We start from the raw sequence: 21,656 nt of genomic DNA, 5'->3' as shown, positions 1-21,656 counted from the left end.
GTGTTATATACCACTAAAAATAGTGCTAATTCAAAGGTGTTTTTTTTTTACTCATTAGAGAAAGTGACTTAAAAAAATGAATTTCCTCTATTCAATTTCAGTAATCTCATTATAGGCAACAACCCTGAACCTTAAATTACAAAATAAAACACTTCTGGTGAACTGTGCAACTGCACTAACCTTGACCCTACACAATGCCTCATGTAACACCACAAAAGAAATCTCAGAAGGTGTTGCATGCCCCTATTATTAAGAAGGCACCGAGCTCACCCTGGAGTCCACTTCCGCAGTGGCCAGAAGGCCGATCGAAAGGCAGAGCTTGGCTTTGGGGCAGGGCTTCTGTTAATGTCTCTCTCACTTGCAATGGGCACAAACGCAGAGCCCTACCTCTTCAGACTGCGTTCAGGGGGCCGACTCTAGATACCCAATGTTCAGTGACCGCTGGGTGCAGTGCCGGGGCATCTATGAGGAACTTAAAGCAAGACCCCCTACCTCCTAGGAAGCCACTGGATAAAGTCAAGGACTCCTCGGGGGAGGCATCCAATCCCGTACAATGAGAGTAGCCCGTCCGGCACTGCTCGCTGCACGCGTCCTTTCACTATGGCCTATGCATGTTGAGCACCGCAAAGCCTTCCTTCCAGACAGACCCACTGCAGGGTCGCCCATCCATCATGAGGGTCTCATTGAGGTGATCAATGATGTCATTTGTGATGTCATATCTAACATCATAAGCAGTGCATTCTGAAGGGAGCTGTGGCAGTGTTGCACAACCGTCCTAAAGTGATGAAGTCCAGTGAGTTTTTCCTTTCTAACGTCCCAAACCCTTGTAGATTTTCTACATAGCCGACACTCCTTTCTCCAGTGAGCAATGAATCAGAACTTTGATTGAACAACGCCTTTTCATCATTTTTTTTGTTTTACTAAAAATAGCAATATACTTCAGAAAGCCCCCAGGAAAACTGTGTGTTAGACGATCTGGGCATTGTTGCCTGGTTGACTCCTATAGTATGTCTTGCAGTAGTTTGTTATAATGTAACAAACTGAATAGCATAGTGTATGTAGTCTGCACGTTAATAGCCCTCTAATAATTAATCGATCTCTATTCATACACTTCGGTCAACAGCACAAACTTAGCACAACTAATCCTACTAGGAAAAGGAAGCAGGTAAGTCCTAAGGGTGGAATGCAAATGACCGCAAAGCGCTCCAACACCATAATCACGACAAAACGTTGCCTAAAACCAAACATGAACACTCTGAAGAGAAAGTAATAGTATTTCCATCATCTGAATCCACAAAGATAAGAAAAATCAAGAAAACGGACTTGTTGGGTAGCGAGAACTATAAAATAAAAATGCGGTATTGCAAAAACAACTTTTCCAATTTGACTTTGGTAACTTGCACATTTATTGCGACTTTTAAATGCTATTAAGAAACAGAAATACAAGCAGAAACTTGATATGCATCGCGTTTACTTGCGGTCTACCTTGGCTTGAATAAAGCGACTTCTTTCACTTGTCACAGCTCACAGAACTCAGCGCGAGTTTATCATTTGTTAGAATTAAAGAGGACTCCTTGCTTCAAAATAAGACGACAACATTGCGCTCCTTAAATCCACGAACGAGCATTGCTGAACATTGGAAAATGGCCAGTGAGCTATGTATGTCGTCTTTACAACTGGCAAGGTAATATTATAAGAGTCCAGTGTTGCACACATAAATAATTAGAAACAAACTCGTCTGATCGCCAGACATCCTTTGAGTCTAATGCAATAATGTACTTGAACCTTGGAACGGATGGAGACAAAAACATGACTCAAATCAGCTGCTAGCTGCACAGTCCATTTCTCTTCTGTACTGTACGTTCTCTTACCTTCACATTTGCCACCCTGCCCCCAGGTGTCTAAAAAGGCTGCCCTTGCGTCTGCACAGACTGCCTCCTTACAGCTGTGCCGACTGTCACTGTGCCTGCACTTCTGATTCAACCTGTCGGTCTTAGGGTCACTTCTGTATGTCTGCCTCTTAGGGCTACTCTTTTTCTATACTTCACCTCATATTGCCCCTACACGCCTGTCACCAGTTGGACCCATCACTAAGTGTCTCTTCCCTGGTTGCACCTTCCATGGGCATGAATTCAAGGCGGTATTTATGGACTGTACGTCACGCAACCCCCACCTACCTGCAGGTGTTTCGCTGCAGAGATGCAGTCTCAGCACAGCTGCACTTATCATACCCCTGCAGGGGGCAGTTTGTTGTTATTATTTTTGGGGGTGGTCTGCTGTCAGTCATTGGAAGCCCCTCACATGCCTCCTTTGTGACCGCAGCTCCTCCCACTCTGCTCTGGCAGCCGCTGTGAGCGATAGGGGGAAGGACGAGCGCATGGAGGCGAATAACCCTCTGTCCAGCTACCGGAAATGAAAGACGCGGTCATGAATATTGAACAGAAAGTATGCAATAACACGCGGCGCTCCCCCGTCGCCCCTTCTTACCCACCGGCACCCATACTGTATCAGCTGTTCACGCCGAAGCCGCCTGGGCACACCCCCTTCGCCTGAGTGCGCCGCAGTGCTTCCACTCAGTTTTGCAGGCAGGGGCTCCTCGCGCATAACCTGAGGATTCTGTATTACATCGCCCGGGCGGAGAGCCGGGACACAGAAGCAGACTGTAAAGTACTCACAACAGGTGGACAGACGTGTTTCCGCCATGTTGGAATGGGGCTTTTTCAATTGAATGGATGGTCGTTTGGCAATTGCACTTACATTTTTCTCAAAAGTGTAATGTAACAATTAGGGAAATTGACAGTGCAAAATGAAAGAGCTAGACGATAGAGGGAGAAGTGATGTAAGGGGAAATGGGTAATGAGATGACCAGAAATGTGTAAATGGAGGAGTTCCGACTGATGCAGGGAGAACAAGCGCTAAAAGACAAGCACGGCTCCGCGGCCACAAAAGTTAAAGAGTACTCGTGCATAGAGAGCGCTTGCCTTGCGGGAGCGAGCGGCGGCAGGCGCGATAATTACAAACAGATGGCACTGATGCTCGCTCCCGCAAGGAAAACGCTCTGCTTGCACAAGTACTCATTGGAAACAGTGCAAAACATGCACGAGTTTCCAAGAAAGGACAGGGCGATTACAAGATGTCCCTCCTAAGCAGCGCTTGTGCGCTGTGTAGGCGAGACCTAAAAATTATTTGGGTAAAAAGGATAGCAAAGTCAGAAGGAGAAAAAGAAAAAAAGAACAGAAATGTGGGAGACTGGAGGCAAGAAGACAAGAGGTGGTGAAAAAGAGGAGCTATGGGTGAGGAGAACGAGAGGTGATCAAATTCTGATGGAACGGATCTTTAACCAAGTAGAGTTCATAAGTGTGAAGACATATGGGCCTTGTCAGCTAATGAACAAGTTATCAATCGCCGTCGCTCCGCTCTACGAAGAGACACCCATTGAGAGTGGAGGGGAGGGGTAAACCAAGGCTGGGTTTGTTTTCTAGGTGAAGTGCACAGGAGGGGAGATCTTCGGGCAGAAGAAAAGGACTGCACAGTGTTGCCTGAGTCGCGGTTGAACCAGGCGTGAGGCGGAGGCAAGAGTGAAGAAATAGAGAGGACTCAAGCAGACTGATTCACAGAGCGAAGATACGTCAAAAGCAAGGAGCCGGAGAGTTGGCTGGTGCAGGGACAGGAGAACCAGGGGAAAAGCAACAGAGAAAGAAAAAAACAGTCATAGAGAGGTAGAGGAAAACACTAGTCATTGGAAGGCCAGGAGCCAAGCAGAAAATGAGAGAGATGAGAACCCGAGGAACAGGGAGAGAGGAGAAAGTTGAGAGAGATGCTAGGAGTCATAAATAGATAGGATACTATTGCAATGAGGTTACAATCACCGTCTCCTACTCAAGCACGGCGCCTCATGCACACATAACCTGATTTATTACAGAGGCACGCTGAAAATGAATTTGTCTTCTGTTACTTCAGGGAGCTCGCGGTGCTTCGCTAGTCAGTATATTCGGCACGCTGCCCCCAGTGACCGCTCCTCCGCTAAGGTGCAGGAGCGTCACCCCACTGCCCTTAGAGCAGTGAAAAAGGGAAAAATTAAATTATAATAACGTTATGATAATTTCATTTTTCGTTACTGCAGGGCTGTATTAGGGTGGGGCGCGGCTTCTGGCTCAGGGAGGAGGAGTGGTTTGTGCACACTTAAGTGTGCAAGACTGCTTGCACGGCCGTCTTGGTCTGGCCAAACATTCATGCACACTTTGCATATTTCCCACCAGGCTGAAATGCACAGCCTGCTGGGAAATATGCACAGCTCCCTGTCCCCATCTAAGTGCTGATCTACGGTGCTCAGACCAATCACAACGCTGCACTGCAGCACTACGATTGACTCAAGGGAGCCTGTGTGCCCGGGTGCTTCCTGCAGCTTCTTCCAGACTGGAGTCAGGAAGAGATGGAGGAGAGGTGACGGAAAAGGTAAGTGGGTGTTTAAAAATATTTTTCAATCCCTTCTTGATCCCCCCTGCCCCGCCATCCTGGTTCCGTACCAGCCAACACTGGGTGCCCCATCTCTGTCTACCGTGTTAACATCCCCTCACAGGGGTGCAGACACTGCCGCCGCACCCTAGACCTGCCATAATTGCCAGTCCTCCAGTTACAGGTGAAGTGAGCCCAGACCTACAATTCTCCTCACAGTGATTCCTTATGACATGAAGGACCCCTGAGTGCAACTCACCTATCGACCCCATCCAAGAGCAGTCTCCTGCATTGAACCCCCTCCCAACCTCCACCAGTCTGCCCACACCCCATACCTCCTATCTCCCTTTAGAGTACCTAGGATCACAGCTCTACTCTCCTATGCTGACTGAGTAACAAGTAAAAAGTCCAGTGCAACTTACCCCATGTTGTAGTCAACTACAATTAAAATATTGACTCCAATATATTGTAAACCATGGGAAACCAGTGTCAGACACATGTTGTGTCACACCAAAAAATTAGAAACCTTGATCACCAATATTTTTAGAATTTGTAGAAAAAAAGTATAAATTCACTGTGATTCACATAAAAATAAACACTAATTTCAGCAAACCTTAAATATACTCTATAACAGGTGGCCACCCTAATTCCCTCAACATCATGTTCACTTGTTCACCACCATGTAAGCCCTCGAGTGCAGATGAGAAGAAGCAGTCTTGACTACTCTACAACCAAAGCCCACCATCTCTCGACACGAGCATCCATCAGTTTTACATCCCACCCACCTGTCCACCTTCTCTGAGAGGCCCACCACTACAAGAAATGTAGGTGTCATCGTAGACGCTGACCCGGGCATACACAGTCAGATCAACAACTTCCCAGAGGAACCAAAGTGCACCCTACTGAAGCGGCCAAGTAGGGGGAAACTGGCCCTGGGATGCTTGGCTTACAGTTCAGGGAGGACCTGGCATTACAGTTCAGGGCTGGACTCTCCCTATTGGAGCAGGGTCAAGCCTGATTTGCATATGGCTGGGTCTAAACTGAGGTGGCGCCGTGAGCAAAAACACAATGGGTTGGAATGTTACCCAAGCGATGGCCAGTGGTTAGGCTATTTGCAAGCATTCCTCCCATCACCTTCTGTGTGTTTGATGAGGGGGGGGGGGGGGGTGAGTCAGCAGCAAACAAAAATGAAATAAAGATGAAGAGAAAAGGTTAAACAAGCTTTCAAACATTAACAGGTACCAAGTGAGATTCTGAAAGTGCTCAGTGAAGAGGCCCTTGTGCACTCTGGTTCTGGCATGCAGGATGTCAGGACATATAATAAAATGAGGAGACAAAAAACGAGTATAAACATAGTGACAAAGTAATCCACAGGCACTAAACCAGGCTGGTCACCTACCTTGATATTGGGGTGCATAAGCATGAGCGCCCTCTTGCTGTACCCGCTGTTGATGCCGAGGGCGAGCTCTACCTCCTTGAAGAGAAGGATGCAGATCCGGACCCCTTCCTCCTGCAGGGAAGAAAGGACAAAGCGTCAGGGACATACTGAGGATCCCATGGCAGCCATGCAGGGTCGGATCAAACATCTGGACCCCTACATCCTGCGGGGAAGAAAGGACAAAGCGTCAGGGACATACTGAGGATCCCATGGCAGCCATGCAGGGTCGGATCAAACATCTGGACCCCTTCCTCCTGCAGGGAAAAAAGGACAGAGCGTCAGGGACATACTGAGGATCCCATGGCAGCCATGTAGGTTGGATCAAACATCTGGACCCCTTCCTCCTATGGGGAAGAAAGGACAGAGCGTCAGGGACATACGGAGGATCCCATGGCAGCCATGCAGGGTCTGATCAAACATCTGGACCCCTTCCTCCTACAGGGAACAAAGGACAGAGAGTCAGGGACAAAGAGGACCCATGGCAGCCATGCAGAGTCGGATCAAACATCTGGACCCCTTCCTCCTGCGGGGAAGAAAGGACAGAGCGTCAGGGACATACTGAGGATCCCATGGCAGCCATGTAGGTTGGATCAAACATCTGGACCCCCTTCCTCCTACGGGGAAGAAAGGACAGAGCGTCAGGGACATACTGAGGATCCCATGGCAGCCATGCAGGGTCGGATCAAACATCTGGACCCCTTCTTCCTAAGGGGAAGTAAGGACAGAGCGTCAGGGACATACTGATGATCCCATGGCAGCCATGCAGGATCTGATCAAACATCTGGACCCCTTCCTCCTGCGGGGAAGAAAGGACAGAGCGTCAGGGACATACTGAGGATCCCATGGCAGCCATGCAGGGTCGGATCAAACATCTGGACCCCTTCCTCCTGCGGGGAAGAAAGGACAGAGCATCAGGGACATACTGAGGATCCCATGGCAGCCATGCTGGGTCGGATCAAACATCTGGACCCCTTCCTCCTGCGGGGAAGAAAGGACAGAGCATCAAGGACATACTGAGGATCCCATGGCAGCCATGTAGGGTCGGATCAAACATCTGGACCCCCTCCTCCTACGGGGAAGAAAGGACAGAGCGTCAGGGACATACTGAGGATCCCATGGCAGCCATGTAGGGTCGGATCAAACATCTGGACCCCTTCTTCCTGCGGGGAAGAAAGGACAGAGCATCAGGGACATACTGAGGATCCCATGGCAGCCATGCTGGGTCGGATCAAACATCTGGACCCCTTCCTCCTGCGGGGAAGAAAGGACAGAGCATCAAGGACATACTGAGGATCCCATGGCTGTCATGCAGGGTCGGATCAAACATCTGGACCCCCTCCTCCTACGGGGAAGAAAGGACAGAGCGTCAGGGACATACTGAGGATCCCATGGCAGCCATGCAGGGTCGGATCAAACATCTGGACCCCTTCCTCCTACGGGGAAGAAAGGACAGAGCGTCAGGGACATACGGAGGATCCCATGGCAGCCATGCAGGGTCTGATCAAACATCTGGACCCCTTCCTCCTACGGGGAAGAAAGGACAGAGCGTCAGGGACATACGGAGGATCCCATGGCAGCCATGTAGGGTCGGATCAAACATCTGGACCCCTTCTTCCTGCGGGGAAGAAAGGACAGAGCGTCAGGGACATACAGAGCGTCAAGGACATACTGAGGATCCCATGGCAGCCATGCAGGGTCTGATCAAACATCTGGACCCCTTCCTCCTACGGGGAAGAAAGGACAGAGCGTCAAGGACATACGGAGGATCCCATGGCAGCCATGCAGGGTCTGATCAAATATCTGGACCCCTTCTTCCTGCGGGGAAGAAAGGACAGAGCGTCAGGGACATACTGAGGATCCCATGGCAGCCATGCAGGGTCTGATCAAACATCTGGTCCCCTTCCTCCTGCGGGGAAGAATGGACAGAGCGTCAAGGACATACGGAGGATCCCATGGCAGCCATGCAGGGTCTGATCAAACATCTGGACCCCTTCCTCCCAAGGGGAAGAAAGGACAGAGCATCAGGGACATACTGAGGATCCCATGGCAGCCATGTAGGGTCGGATCAAACATCTGGACCCCTTCTTCCTGCGGGGAAGAAAGGACAGAGCGTCAGGGACATACTGAGGATCCCATGGCAGCCATGCTGGGTCGGATCAAACATCTGGACCCCTTCCTCCTGCGGGGAAGAATGGACAGAGCGTCAAGGACATACTGAGGATCCCATGGCAGCCATGCAGGGTCGGATCAAACATCTGGACCCCTTCCTCCTACGGGGAAGAAAGGACAGAGTGTCAGGGACATACGGAGGATCCCATGGCAGCCCTGCAGGGTCTGATCAAACATCTGGACCCCTTCTTCCTGCGGGGAAGAAAGGACAGAGCGTCAAGGACATACGGAGGATCCCATGGCAGCCATGCAGGGTCGGATCAAACATCTGGACCCCTTCCTCCTGCGGGGAAGAAAGGACAGAGCATCAGGGACATACTGAGGATCCCATGGCAGCCATGCTGGGTCGGATCAAACATCTGGACCCCTTCCTCCTGCGGGGAAGAAAGGACAGAGCATCAAGGACATACTGAGGATCCCATGGCTGTCATGCAGGGTCTGATCCAACATTGTTCACTGGTTGAAAATAGGTTATTGTGTGTGGTGAGTAAAGCTCCAAGTGGGGGTTTGACCCCTTAAAATGATAGTAACTGTTTTGGGGTATTTGCTTCACCTCATCCAGGTCTTCGATGGTAGAGACTTAAGCACGGACATAGGGAGAGGACACGCGATGGTGAGTTTCTAGGGTTATATTCCAAAGTCGCAACAGCTCCTAAAGTGAAATTTGTGCATTAAACAGAAGAGTCAACATTTTGAAAGGTCCAGTGAGAAGGGAACTCAAAGTAATTTGGGAATTATGCCTTAGTTGCATGATGGGAGAGTCCGCTCTGGACACAGGGTCATAGCAGCATTTCCAGGCCCTCCAAGGATTGGGTTCTCTAGTCAAGCCACAGGGAGTCTCCTATGCAAGCTGAAACCTGGAAGCATCTCCGAAGAGATTCATAGCCATGCACCGTTACAACAGCGATGATGGCGTGCAGTGTTACATGGAGCCGAGACTGTACTTCTGATGCCACTCACTGGAGGGTTTTATCCACGTCCCTGTGATTGCTGCTGACAGACATGAAGAACCGCTTGAATGCAGTACAACATCAGTCCTATGCGACTGCAGGTGAAAGTGCAAAATCACTCTGACAGAAATGAAACTCTTCGGAGGACAGTGAGCCATGCCTACTGTAAGGTTAAAACTGCTTTCATGGAATAAAGCCTTTGAGTTCTATGGAAAGATTTGCTGAGATCTGTAGGTGATGGGAGGTCTCCACATGGACATCAAGACTGGATATTTTCTGTGCATGCGCTGGTGCCTGACAGCAGCCATCCAGGGAGGGGTTCCATGAACCCACTGGTGGCACAGATAAACATCACTACATTGTATGGCATTGGTTTAGATCCCTGGACCTGCATTTAACCTAAAAACTCACTTTTTGGAAATTATAGCGTCTGACAAAAAACTCAAGGGATATCTCGTGGCCCAAGAAATGAATGAGGCCTCATTCCGATGGGACGAACAATGCAGGATGCACAGTTCACAACTTCCCAAGGACACGATGAAGGTTTATCCCAAGAGATCTGGATGAGGTCACAGGCCTCATCGTTGTAAGTGGGGGAAAGTGAGCAGAGGAACCACACACCCTGCCTTGAGCTGATGGTTATGGCCATCGAACACCCAGAAGTTTAGCCAAAGATATCAAAAGAGCCTCAGCTATACTTCTGCATAAGGTACAGAAGCTGGGTGGGGGTGGGATGGGGGGTTGTAAAAGGCATAATCCTGATCGTCTAGCTGCCACTTAAGATTGTCCAGGGTGGGGGCTGCTATGTTAACCATAACCAAGGAGAAGCAACAAAAGTTCTGCAGCCTGCTACGCGTGGCATTCGCGACGTGCCCGTCCGTGTCAAGCTGCAGCTCGCTTGCAGGGGCCAAGGAGGATCCAGAGAGGACTCAGACGAACTGTGATACCCCCACCATGTCCCTTCTTTGTTAGCACAAGAGGGGACGCTCTTTCTTTGATGTTGGCAAACTCTTGCCTTAAAAGAGTGCATCGAAGAATACATTCTATGGATTTGAGGCACTCTAAGGTTTGAGGTTGCTCAACTTTGGACACAACCAATAGAAGAAGGCATTCTCCCTTGAAGAGGGGTTTGGAGTTGGACCCATCAGTTTATGGATCCAGGGCACCACAGCACAGAATAGGAGATTTAACTGGGGGTCGTTTTAATTTTTGCCAGGAAAGCCTGACCAATCAGAGGGCAGATTTGTTTTGCTCTGTATCCTGTGTCTGGCAAAGGTCATTTTGGTGAATTTCCTGGTACTGCAATGGCCTACCATGAAACGAAAGTGTATCCATAGGTCAGACCTGCTGCCTCGGCCCCTGAAGGTGGACAGCAGGCTCCACTGGAGGGTCAGCAGCAGAATGGGTCAGTGCCACGTGATGTTCTGTTCACCCAAATCTCTAGACGTTCCTCTTTTTTTCTTTTGACTTAAGTCTCGAGGACCTGAGTGTTTGAGAAGAAAGTACACCATCCTCAGAAACTGCCGCTTGCGCTTACGTTACCACACATGATTCGTTCGGGACGCTTTAGCAGTCTTTCTGCTCACTGTGCAAGAGATAGCCTGGGACATGCACCATCCACAGAAGATGGTGTTCCAGAGAGAGTCGGCTGCAGAACAATTCTTGCCAAATTGTGAATCATTTGCGGCAGATCAGGGGCTTTTTAAAAAGAACCAGCAAGAAAGGAGAGGAAAGAAAAATCTTGACGCATAATAACCTGAAGCTTCTCTGCGCCTGGAAAAAGGTTGCTGCACAAGCTAAGAACAGGTAAAAGCCATTAATGAACTATTTCAGTAGCTCGAAAAGTACTCTGTGGCTCCAAAATGTGCTGCCTTCTGTTATGTTTGGCCACCTCCCCTATCACAGGTGTTAATGGTCAGGTGTGGGAGGGGCCACATTAGACGTGGTTGGAATAAATGGAACCAGAACCCGATGGTCTGGGTTCCGGTGACCACACCAGCAATCAGAGTGTGTGCGTCCTATCGGCATCCTGATTCTGGTCACTACCTGTGCGCAACAGAACACTGGCGACAAAGGTGGGATTCCTTTGACGCTGTGTTTGTTCCCCCTAGGTACCTGTGTTGCTTGCCACTGGCATATTGCCAGGTGGTGGGTGACTTGCACTCCATGTGCGGTGGTGTGGCCTCGCCCTGCTGCTGGATTACTGGTGTGTTCCATGTCTGGGCTGCAGGGGGGATTGGCCTGCCCTATTTCATCATTCCGGCGCCTTGGATGCTGTCCGTCTGCAGCCCCGAGGGTGTGATTTCCGGGTGTGGTACGAGAGCCTTGACTCCGCCCGCTTTACCCCGCCTTGTTCCGGAGCACTGGAGGTTGCCTTGACTGCTGCCGCCACGTTGGAAGAGTTGGACCTGCAGCTCTAGGCAGGTGTTTGTTTCCCTTCCCAGATTGACAGTTGGAACTTTGAAACCATTTTATAAGTACTACAATACCCAGAATACCCTACGTTAGAACAATTAATGGTTTTAGCACAGAACAACAGCACCAGGAATATGCCTATGTTGCCAATACATAGTGTATGGCTATTGCTGTTTGGGCCTGTATATCTTTGGACGGAGAGTAGATCACTCCAGTGTCTGAGTGTGGTACTTCAGTGTGTTTGTGTTCTCTGTTTTTTCACCAGCGTTTTTGGGAGAAGACACACGTTATGTCTACTGTACTACCCGGTGAACCTTTCATGCTCAATGGTCCACCATCAGCTGAGGCTGCCAACTGGAGGGACTGGCTAGAGCACTTGGAGACCTAATTTGCGGTGGTGGGTCTACCGGCCAAACGCCAACGCCCCATGTTGTTACATCTAGGTGGTGCTGCGCTGCACAACATTGGGAAGTCGGTAGTGGTGGCTGGACCGCCACATACCTACGCTATGTTGAAGGCAGCCCTAACCGCTCATTTTGGACATTTTACTAACCCGGATTATGAGCCCTTCCAATTGCGGCAGGCGAGACAGTTCCCAGAGGAGTCTGTAGACGGTGTCTATGCTCGGCTCAAAGAGCTAGCAAGTACATGCACATTGCCAGATGTCAATGATGAGATACGAGCACAATTTATCCAACGATGTTCGTCTGCCAAGTTGAGGGAGCATATACTTCAGTTCCCGGGGATGTCGATGGACATTTGGTTCCGGCACTGATTGACACTGGGGCTTCCATAAATATTATGGCGCATTCCATTTTGCAGACTTTTCCCGTACAACTGGTTTTACGACATACTTCCACTACAGTGTTTGGATCGGTCATCCCTCTTTCGTTGGCAGGAACATTCACTACCCATATCTCCCATGATTCCTGTACTACCCGAATTAAAATATATGTCACCTGGGAGGGAGAATGGATGCTTTTAAGCTGTCAAACGGCTGCACACCTGCAATTAGTGGCCTTCGCATTTGCCATTCATTAGGTAAATGTGGAGTTGTTGTTGAAGGACTTTGCAATATTACTTAAGGGCATAGGCGGTCTCAAGAATCATATGGTCTGTCTTCATATTGATCACTCCATTCAGCCAGTAGCCTTCAAACATGGAAGAGTGGTGTTTCATCTGAGGCTGAAGGCGGAAGAGGAGTTGTTGAAGCTTGAGCAGGCTGACATTATTGAACGGGTTGATGACCCGACTCCTTGGGTGTCTCCCGTTGTTGTAGCCCGGAAGCCCAAGCAACCAGGCGAGGTACGTATTTGTGTGGACATATGGCTGCCTAGTCATGCAATTAAAAGAGAGCGTCATCGGACTCCCACCGTTGACGGCATTGTGGCCGAGGTGAGTGGCTCTAAATGGTTTTCTAAAATGGATCTTACGGCAGGATACCATCAACTGCTACAGGATCCTGAGTCAAGAGCCATTACCACATTTTCAATGGATGTCAGTCTTTGGAGGTATAAACGCCTTAGCTTTGGGGTATCCAACTCCGCCTAAGTCTTCCAAGTTACCATCCGAGGGGTGCTGGCTGGCCTTAAAGGTGTTCTTAATGTCAGTAATGACATACTTGTGAATGCCCCCACGTTGGAAGAACATATGTATTGTTTGAGTAATATTTTGCAGCATTTGCAGGAGTGTGGCCTTCCTCTCCATAGAGAAAAATGTGAGTTCCTTAAAAGGGAGATTGCATTTTTTGGCTATCGTTTCACTCAACATGGGGTATTGCCAGATCCGTCCAAAGTCCAGGCTATTCAGATGGCGCCAGCTTCTACTTTAGTGACCGGCGTAAGGAGGTTTTTGGGAATGGTCACCTATTGTGGACGTTTTATTCAACATATGACTGATCTCACTCCTCCTTTGAGGGAGCCGACGAAGTCCAATGTCAGGTGGGACTGGGGACCGGCCCAAGACAAAGCATTTCCGGATACCAAGCGAGTACTCTCTGCTGACACTGCTCTGGTGTACTTTGACTCGTCCCGGGAGTCTGAGTTGTCAGTGGATGTGAGTCCCATTGGCCTTGGAGCCGTGCTGTCGCAGAAACAGGAAGGGGGCGAGTGGGCTCCTGTGGCCTATGCGAGTAGGGCTCTTACAGATACTGAACAACGTTACTCGCACATTAAGAAGGAAGCGATAGCTATTTACTGGGGCTGTCGCCATTTCCATCTTTATCTTTATGGGCAGCCGTTTATAGTACATATGGACCACAAGCCGTTGATTCCACTTTTTATGGGACGTTCTTCGAAGCTCCCACCAAGGATCGAGAAGTGGATCTTGCAGCTCCAGCAGTATCAGTTTCAAGTGATCTATCACTTGGGGCACATCCCCCGGCTGATTTTCTGTCCAGGCATGCTCGACCAGCCACACCGGAGGAGGAATCAGCAGCAGATGAAGTCGAAGCATATATAAGATTTGTGGTGGAGCCATCACGCCCGCGGCCTATCTCTTTGGATGAGATCATGAATGCTACATCTGGAGATGAGTGTTTGCAGCTGGCCATTGATATGGTGACTTCAGGGAGATGGCATTTGCTGCTGGAAGATTTATCTTGGAGGACCGAAGCGGCAAGTGTAGCTCTGAGAGCATTATACAACGTTCGTATGGAACTGACAGTGTCTCCAGAAGGTTGCCTTATGAGAGGTTCTCGTTTGGTGATTCCTAGGACATTACAACATTGTGTGGTCAATCTTGCGCACATATCTCATCAAGGAGTGGAAAAACAAAATCTCGTCTGCCCTGTAAAATGTTGTTCCCTACTCTCGACAATCTTGTAGAGCAGACTGTTTGGCAATGTCCTTTGTGTCAGGCGACTGGTCCAGCGGATCCTCCTGCTTCAATTATTACCAAGGACATATCATTTCATCCCTGGTATGGAGCCAGCACGGATTTTGGATGTCTCCCGGATGGGAGACACATGTTAGCAGTCATTAACGATTTCTCAAAATATCCTGAGGTTGAAATCCTAGAACAACTGCACGTAACACCATAATGCGGCTGGAGAAAATAATGGCCACATAGACGTTTCAAAGAGTGACGCACGGATAATGGGTCTCCGTTTTTCATCCATGAGTTTTCCAAATATTTGTTGTCTCGGGAGTTCATCATCGGAAGATCACTCCGCACTGGCCTCAAGCCAATGGGGAGGCAGAGCGTTTTATGCGTACTTTAAATAAGGTTCTTCGGATCGCACTGGTCCATGGCCAGAACATGGAGTGTGTGCTGTACACGTTCCTGAGGGAATATCGTCTTACACCTCATTCAACGACACAAGTAAGTCGGGTCTCTTTTTGTCCTAATCGAGAGTTGGGTGATATCATACCTCAAGTAAGGCAGCAGTAGCATCTACAACAACGTGTTTTGGTGAAACTGAGACAGCTGCGGGCCAAGAATGACCATATGTCCCTGATCTGTGGGGTGAAATCGAGACATTTTGCTGATGGCGATACAGTCATGGTGAAAATGGGACAATGATACGGCCAAGAGGGATGGAGAGACTATCACCCGTAACATGTCTTGTTTCAAAGAGCATATGGGTTCTAGGAGTCCAGGGACACCAATACCTTCCACCATGCCAGATAGGGGAATGGGCTCTGATGACGTCTACACTTTGCCGAAACATCCTAGTGATGAGGTCCTCTCACCTTCTGGGACATTGGTTGTGGATCCTGTTGGGGTTTCTGAGACTGTTACCACTACGACATCAGGATTGTTGTCCCAGGATGTTCCTGATGATGGTCAACCTTTGAATACGACACAAGGAGATGATGGCATGGAGAATGATGGACGGCGCGGGCATGGGAGGGATCACCTCCGGCCATGTCCTGCGGCCTCATCTCATCAGAAAGACATTGTGTTGATCTGAAGTCTATATCGGTGTTGACGGTATATGGGTTTTTCTGTTTTTGATATCTTGTCTTTTTCTTGTCTATTTATTGTTTTTCTTTTCCTCGTTTCTTTTTCAGTGTTTTTGTTTTTCTATTTATAATATAGGAGGAATGTTTTGTGTGGCCACCTCCCCTATCACAGCTGTTAATGGTCAGGTGTGGGAGGGGCCACATTGGGCGTGGTTGGAATAAATGGAACCAGAACCTGATGATCTGGGTTCCGGTGACCACACCAGCAATCAATGTGTGTGCGCGTCCTATCTGTATCCTGATTCTGGTCACTACCTGTGCGCAACAGAATACCTATAGCGGCTGACTTTGTCCATAGAGTGCAGCGCATCGAAAGAGTCAATAGCATCGTGACTCTGAATGGTCTGAAATGTTTCCTCGGGTACCTTGCAATCCGCTCCTTTGGAGACATAAAGACTTCTCTGAAGGAAGGTTCGAAGATGATCTAAGAAGTTTGGAGGGTTTGGCTGCAGCACCCGAGGGATAGTGTTTGACTCTGCTTGTGAGGTTAGTTTTGGGTTCCACTTTTGAGGTTCCAAAAGCGCCAATGGGTTTGCTGTAGTAAATGGACTCTCAAGGCTGCTTGCTGTTGTCTATGGACTTTCCCAGGCCGTCCTCTGATGACAGACACTGGCAGCCTCTGGAAACTTCCTTAGGATCCTGATTGGTGTTTCAGCAACTTCTGAGGTCAGCCTGCAGGGCAACCTCATTTGAAACTAGAGCCACACAGGGGGTCGCAGCGGAGGGGTGAAGGAAAGAACTTACAGCTTTCCGCTTCAGGATGATGTCCAGTCGGAAGTCGTCGTTCTTTGCCGGCCTCTTCATGTGAACCTCTGGACTCAGCCTGGTGCAACGAAAGAAACAAAAACAAAGCCAACATTCTGAGCCTTTTGAAGTTCTCTGGTTTTCTTTATTTAGCAAAGCTTGTCTAGTGTGTGTCAGTTGTCAGCCAGGGGCAGGAGGAGGGGGAGGGACAAAGGAGGAGGGGGAGGGACAAAGGAGGGGGAGGGACTAAGGAGGAGGAGGAGGGACTAATGAGGGGGGGGGACAAAGGAGGAGGTCTCCAGTTGGATATTTGACATTGGCAACATCAAGAAGGGCATCCTGGGTAAAAACTGCTATTTTTGATGTCTCAATATTCACTTTGCAATGCCGGACACTCGGTATTTTCTAAAGACAGGAGACCCGGTAGATCCCCTCCAGCCAACAAGCAGCTGCTTTCTTCACAGCATCTTAGGTTTGAGGGTCTTCTCAGGAATTCAGGCTCTTTGTATTGAAAGAAGTGTGTGATGGTTTGTGGGAGGAGGGCCTGAGCTCACTGCCTGAACATCCCTTCAGAGGCTCATATCTTGAGCCTCTTGCATCTCCCCGAGTGTGTGCTGTGTGTGTCTATATAGGCATGTTGCCACCTGCATGCACGGTGACTCTAACACAAACTGGTGATACCATTTCCCAAGGTTAGAAAGCCTTATACTGGGGCCTGCTAAGGAATGATGGTGTCTGTGGGGCCAAGGCACTGGGTCCGGGAGACACACGGAATCTGTCCCGGTCACCTTCTGTGATTGGCTACACGTGGTAGCTGACGACAGAAAGGGAGTCAATCGTCTGTGATTGGTCAGGAGTTGAACTCCACACCCTGCTTCTACTGGAGACTCTGATGGTCCCTGCAGACTCGCGTGCCTTCGGCCTTCCTCTTCTCCTTGCGAAAGACCCAGTGCTGCAGCCCCCTGCATCTTCATCCAGGTAGCCCCTTTCATGCAGAGACCAGCCAGTCCCCTCTGAGTCACGCCCTGTTCTATTCCTACATCTCTTCGGCCGGCAACTATTCCCCATGTAGATGAACCTCAAATTCTGGCCTTCTATAAGGCTACTATACAAGAGTCCTCACGTTATTCCCGTTCACCCGCCCTTCTCCAGGGAGTGCAGACAAACTTTACAAAACTCTACAACAGTAAAGATGGATCAGTAGTTTTCAGTTATGACACAGACCCCTTGTTCCTACTTTACGGTCTCACTACACTATGAGCAGTCATTCTTATGGTGATAAAAAAAAACGGCACCTATCACACCGCTCTATATGAAAATATTGCTTTATTTTGTATTTTGGATTCCACAGCCTGGGGACTCACTGCTTCCTGGTGACATCCTCCCGAATTTGACAACAAATGAATTCTTGCAACAGTCTGTGCTTGGGAGTTTCATTAGACGACCGCCTAGCAGCTGTAGTAGCCTGCTGCATCATTCCTTGCTTCTTACAAGCGCCCAAAGAAGGCAACGCTACTTCCTGCCCTAGTTGGATCACATGGACTTCCTTCTTATAAAAGGCTTATGTTTAGTGCATTGCCTGGCCTAGAAAGCTTTGTACATTTAGGTTTCCTCCTTTTTAATAGTAGGTTTCCTGGTTATGTTTTGGGCTGAAAAGAAACGAGCAGTCCGAAAGATCACACAAGTGTCTGGACCTCTTGAACTCAAGCATACATTCTCTATCGCCAGTTGACCAGCCAATCAATAACCTGTCATTTCATAGATGTCCGAAGACTTATATGAATGCAGCGTCATCGCACTCTATATCCGGTGTCTTTAACCTCCTGGAAACCCTGAGGGGGATGTACCTTTTAAAAACAAGCCCAACATAACCTAAGAGAAGAGACAGCTCATCAGATAGAAGGAGCTGGTGATGGGAAAGGACTAACAGTGCCAGATGGAACGGGGCCACCAACCCAAGACGCGCGACTCTTCCAAACTTTCATCCGAGAGCATACCCCCCTGGAATACACTGGTGCCCATGCACAACCACTCGTGGTACAGGGTGGTCTGGTGTGTGGACAAATAAGATGGCACTGGTACTCACCACACGTCTGTGATGCCCCACTGGTACTCACCACCAGCCTGTAATGCCCCACTGGTACTCACCACCAGTCTGTGATGCCCCACGGGTACTCACCACCAGTCAGTGATGCCACACTGGTACTCACCACCAGTCTGTGATGAATATCTCCTCTTTGGCTTGCATCATGGCATCCGCTGCAGCTTCAAAATAACCACTTCCGTTGACGAACCTGGAAAATTAAGGACCACTTGTGAGTATCCCTGGGAAATGCTTCAATATCTTCTCAAGGTAGAGGCACATCAAAAGCCCACAAGAGCCAAGTGCTGTACGTGGCGTGCCCACAATGCACCGCACTGTTTTTCATCACCGACTTTTGCATGGTGCAGTAAGTAGTCTTGCTTCTCCAACCACAGGCTGCGGAGGAGCACTGTGTATCTAACGCGGTGGAGCACTGTGCATCTAACGCGGTGGAGCACTGTGCATCTAACGCGGTGGAGCACTGCGCATCTAACGCGGTGGAGCACTGCGCATCTAACGCGGTGGAGCACTGCGCATCTAACCCGGTGGAGCACTGCGCATCTAACCCGGTGGAGCACTGCGCATCTAACAAGTGGAGCACTGTGCAGCTAACAAGTGGAGCACTGTGAATATAACAGGTGGAGGACTGTGCATCTAACAGATGGAGCACTGTGCATCTAACTCGCTTCTGGTGACTACGGAGAAATGCTCCTGCGGAAATAACGAATGCGGTTTCACCTTCCTGCAATCTCTTGACGGGGCAGCAGTCTGGGGTGAACAGAAACATCTGGAGCAGTGTGACACTAGTCAAGCTTCATGTATGGGAGGTGAAGAGAACATTGCACGTTGACTAGTCCCTGTAGGGTAACATGGTGAGGCAGCAGGGCAGCCAGGACAGCAGCAAGAAGTCGAAAGACATCATTGAACAGGTGCCTCAAAGCATCACTCGAAAGAACCCTGAACAAGCTGAGTTACATCGATGAAAAGTCGCTCAGTCATAGCCACACCTGTGTAGTGACATAACCAGGCAGGCATGGGAAAAGGCAGACACTGGACACATATTGCCCCCAAGTCCAATGACTTGTCTTACTCAAACTGTCTTTTGGGCATCGTGGAGATGAGGCAGATAGAACGAGGAGGGCTTCAGGAGCTGACGTCACACCCAATATCTCTTGGCTGGACTTTGGTAGGATCCCAGATTTGTGGGTCTGGCTGGGAATATGTCAGAGAAATGATGTCACATCAATTGTGGCAGTATGTGGGTGCCTGGAGCGCCTCTTGTTCCTTCTGAATTCACTGTGTACACCACATGCACAAAGCAAAGATACACTGCACTGGAGAGCAGTTTCTACAGCTACACAAAGGGTTCTTCAATAAAACACAAGTCACCGCAAACAGTGGATCTAACAAGGCAAACTTACCACTTGGCCAAGGCCTTCCGCCGGACTGGCACAAAGGAATCAAAGCGGTGCTTCTCCAGGAAGTCCTTGCCACGCTTGGCTGCCAGCTCGCCAATCTCCTTCCCCCACCAGCACGCTTGCCGATAGCTGCTACACTTCAAGATGAGGGTCCTGTGGGCACAGGAGAAGGTGGAACATGGGAGGTCAAGAGGGACACCAGAGGACTCGGGTATGCGGCTGAAGGACAATCGTTTAGTGCCTGTTGTCTCTTACAACACTGCTACTGGAATTGTGTTGTGTTTGCAGCACACTTGCAACTTTGTCGCCAATGTGCTATAATGTGTGATGTTTAGTTTAGACGGGGATATGGGGAGCAGGGTACATCTCTTCATACGCTCTGGTCCTGTCCCACAATACCACCCTACTGGTTAGCGCGTCGAGGACTTACGAGGGAGGTCCTGGGCACAGAGGTCCCCGACGGGGCCAAATGCTGCACCCTACTTATTTAGGGGGACTACCCCCTGCCCAGATATACTATGCTCTGGTTATCCTTGGGTCTGGCAGTGGACAAAACGGAACACTACTCATATGTAGGGAGCGCGGAGCGCACTGGAGGTGACCGCTTGGAAGACAGACATGGATTGGTGCATGTTAGCGGAAAAAACAATATATGCTGGTAGAGGTTGTCCTCGCAAATGGGAGAAAATCTGGTTCCTGCGGAGAACATTTCGAGGGATAGTGATGTAACCTTTGGGGGGGAATTGTGGAAGACTGCCCTTGGGTCTAATGGGCTTGTAAAGGCATTGATCTAAATCATTCAGTACCTTTGACGAACTGGTTTTAAATATGCCTCAGTGATTGGATAATTGTGTAGGCCCTACACCGGCCGCTGGACCGTACTGTACTGCCTTCTTTATGAAATGTCAATAGAAAGATGTGTTCTAGTTTGTCTGTGGACAGCGAGTCCCATTGTCCATTCCCAAGGCTCGGCCGGTCTCCGTCCTGTAGATGATGCGGGGAGTCCCAGACACCGCTAGTGGGAGGGGGCTACAGGTGTCAATGGTTTTCCAGGTACAAACCCTCCTTCTGGATAGTAAACATTCATAAATATTCATATTGTCCTGGATTCAATAATAATATTGACTACTTTAGCAAGCACCTCAAAGACATAATTTCTTGGGAGGGCATCATGGTATTACAGTGCCTTCAACCCTGGTAAAGCTGTTATTACAAGTCAGTAGTCACCCTTTATAAAACAGACGTCAGTACTACGGCTTTTCCTGGTTGGTGTCGTCCCTCTCCTGATATGGTCGTCAAATATCTACACATTACCCATTTAAATATCAGCTCAGCAGCACCCGAGCTTTCACAGTCATCATACAAAACAAGCATTGTACAAAACAAGCATTACACAAAAGATATAACAAACAAACCAAATAACTACTACAGAACTAAGCAGCTACAGAGGGCATCTGTGGAAGCATCCCTCGCCCAGCACCAAGCCCGCATCAGGAGGTGGAAGGAGTGGAGGGAAGAGGGGGAAGGTGTGTGGGTAAGAGAGACAAATGGCTGCACCCCCACATCAGCGTGCCCCACACACGCACATACCCTCAATCATCCTGGGACTCATCCCCCTCCTCCTCCTCAATGGGATCCCAGGCTCTGGATCCTGGGGGGCATCAGGGAGGCATCGGGATCCCACAGCTCTGGATCCTGGGTGGCATCAGGGGAGACATTGGGATCCCCTGGGTCTGGATCCTGGGTGGCATTGGGATCCCCTGGGACTGGATCCTGGGTGGCATCGGGGAGGCATTGGGATCCCCTGGGTCTGGATCCTGGGTGGCATCAGGGAGGCATTGGGATCCCCTGGGTCTGGATCCTGGGAGGCATCGGGGAGGTATCGGTATTCCCGGCTCCGGATCTTGAATGGCCCAGGGGAGGCATCAGGATCACTTAACTTCAGATCCTGGGTGGCATTGGGATCCCCTGGCTTTGGATCCTGGGTGGCATCGGGTAGGTATCGGGATCCTCCAGCTC

At 49.5% G+C, this 21,656-nt stretch overlaps 1 protein-coding gene across 6 annotated transcripts in view; it reads right to left on the bottom strand.

The window, feature by feature from the left end:
- Window positions 1-21,656, bottom strand: part of PLD2 (phospholipase D2) — a 495,902-nt gene that overhangs the window by 173,743 nt on the left and 300,503 nt on the right. For all 6 annotated transcript variants that reach the window (XM_085638423.1, XM_085638422.1, XM_085638426.1 and 3 more), the window contains 4 exons: window positions 19,641-19,790; window positions 18,347-18,430; window positions 16,137-16,215; window positions 5,855-5,965 (listed from right to left, as the gene is read on the bottom strand). In XM_085638423.1, coding sequence (XP_085494549.1) covers window positions 5,855-5,965; window positions 16,137-16,215; window positions 18,347-18,430; window positions 19,641-19,790 — 424 coding nt within the window. The remainder of the gene's footprint in view (window positions 1-5,854; window positions 5,966-16,136; window positions 16,216-18,346; window positions 18,431-19,640; window positions 19,791-21,656) is intronic.

Source organism: Triturus cristatus, chromosome 12 (genome assembly GCF_964204655.1).
Source record: "Triturus cristatus chromosome 12, aTriCri1.1, whole genome shotgun sequence".
In the NCBI taxonomy this organism is placed as follows: Eukaryota; Metazoa; Chordata; class Amphibia; order Caudata; family Salamandridae; genus Triturus; species Triturus cristatus.
The sequence above is the reverse complement of the archived record's forward strand: the minus strand, read 5'-3'. Positions and strand labels throughout refer to the sequence as shown.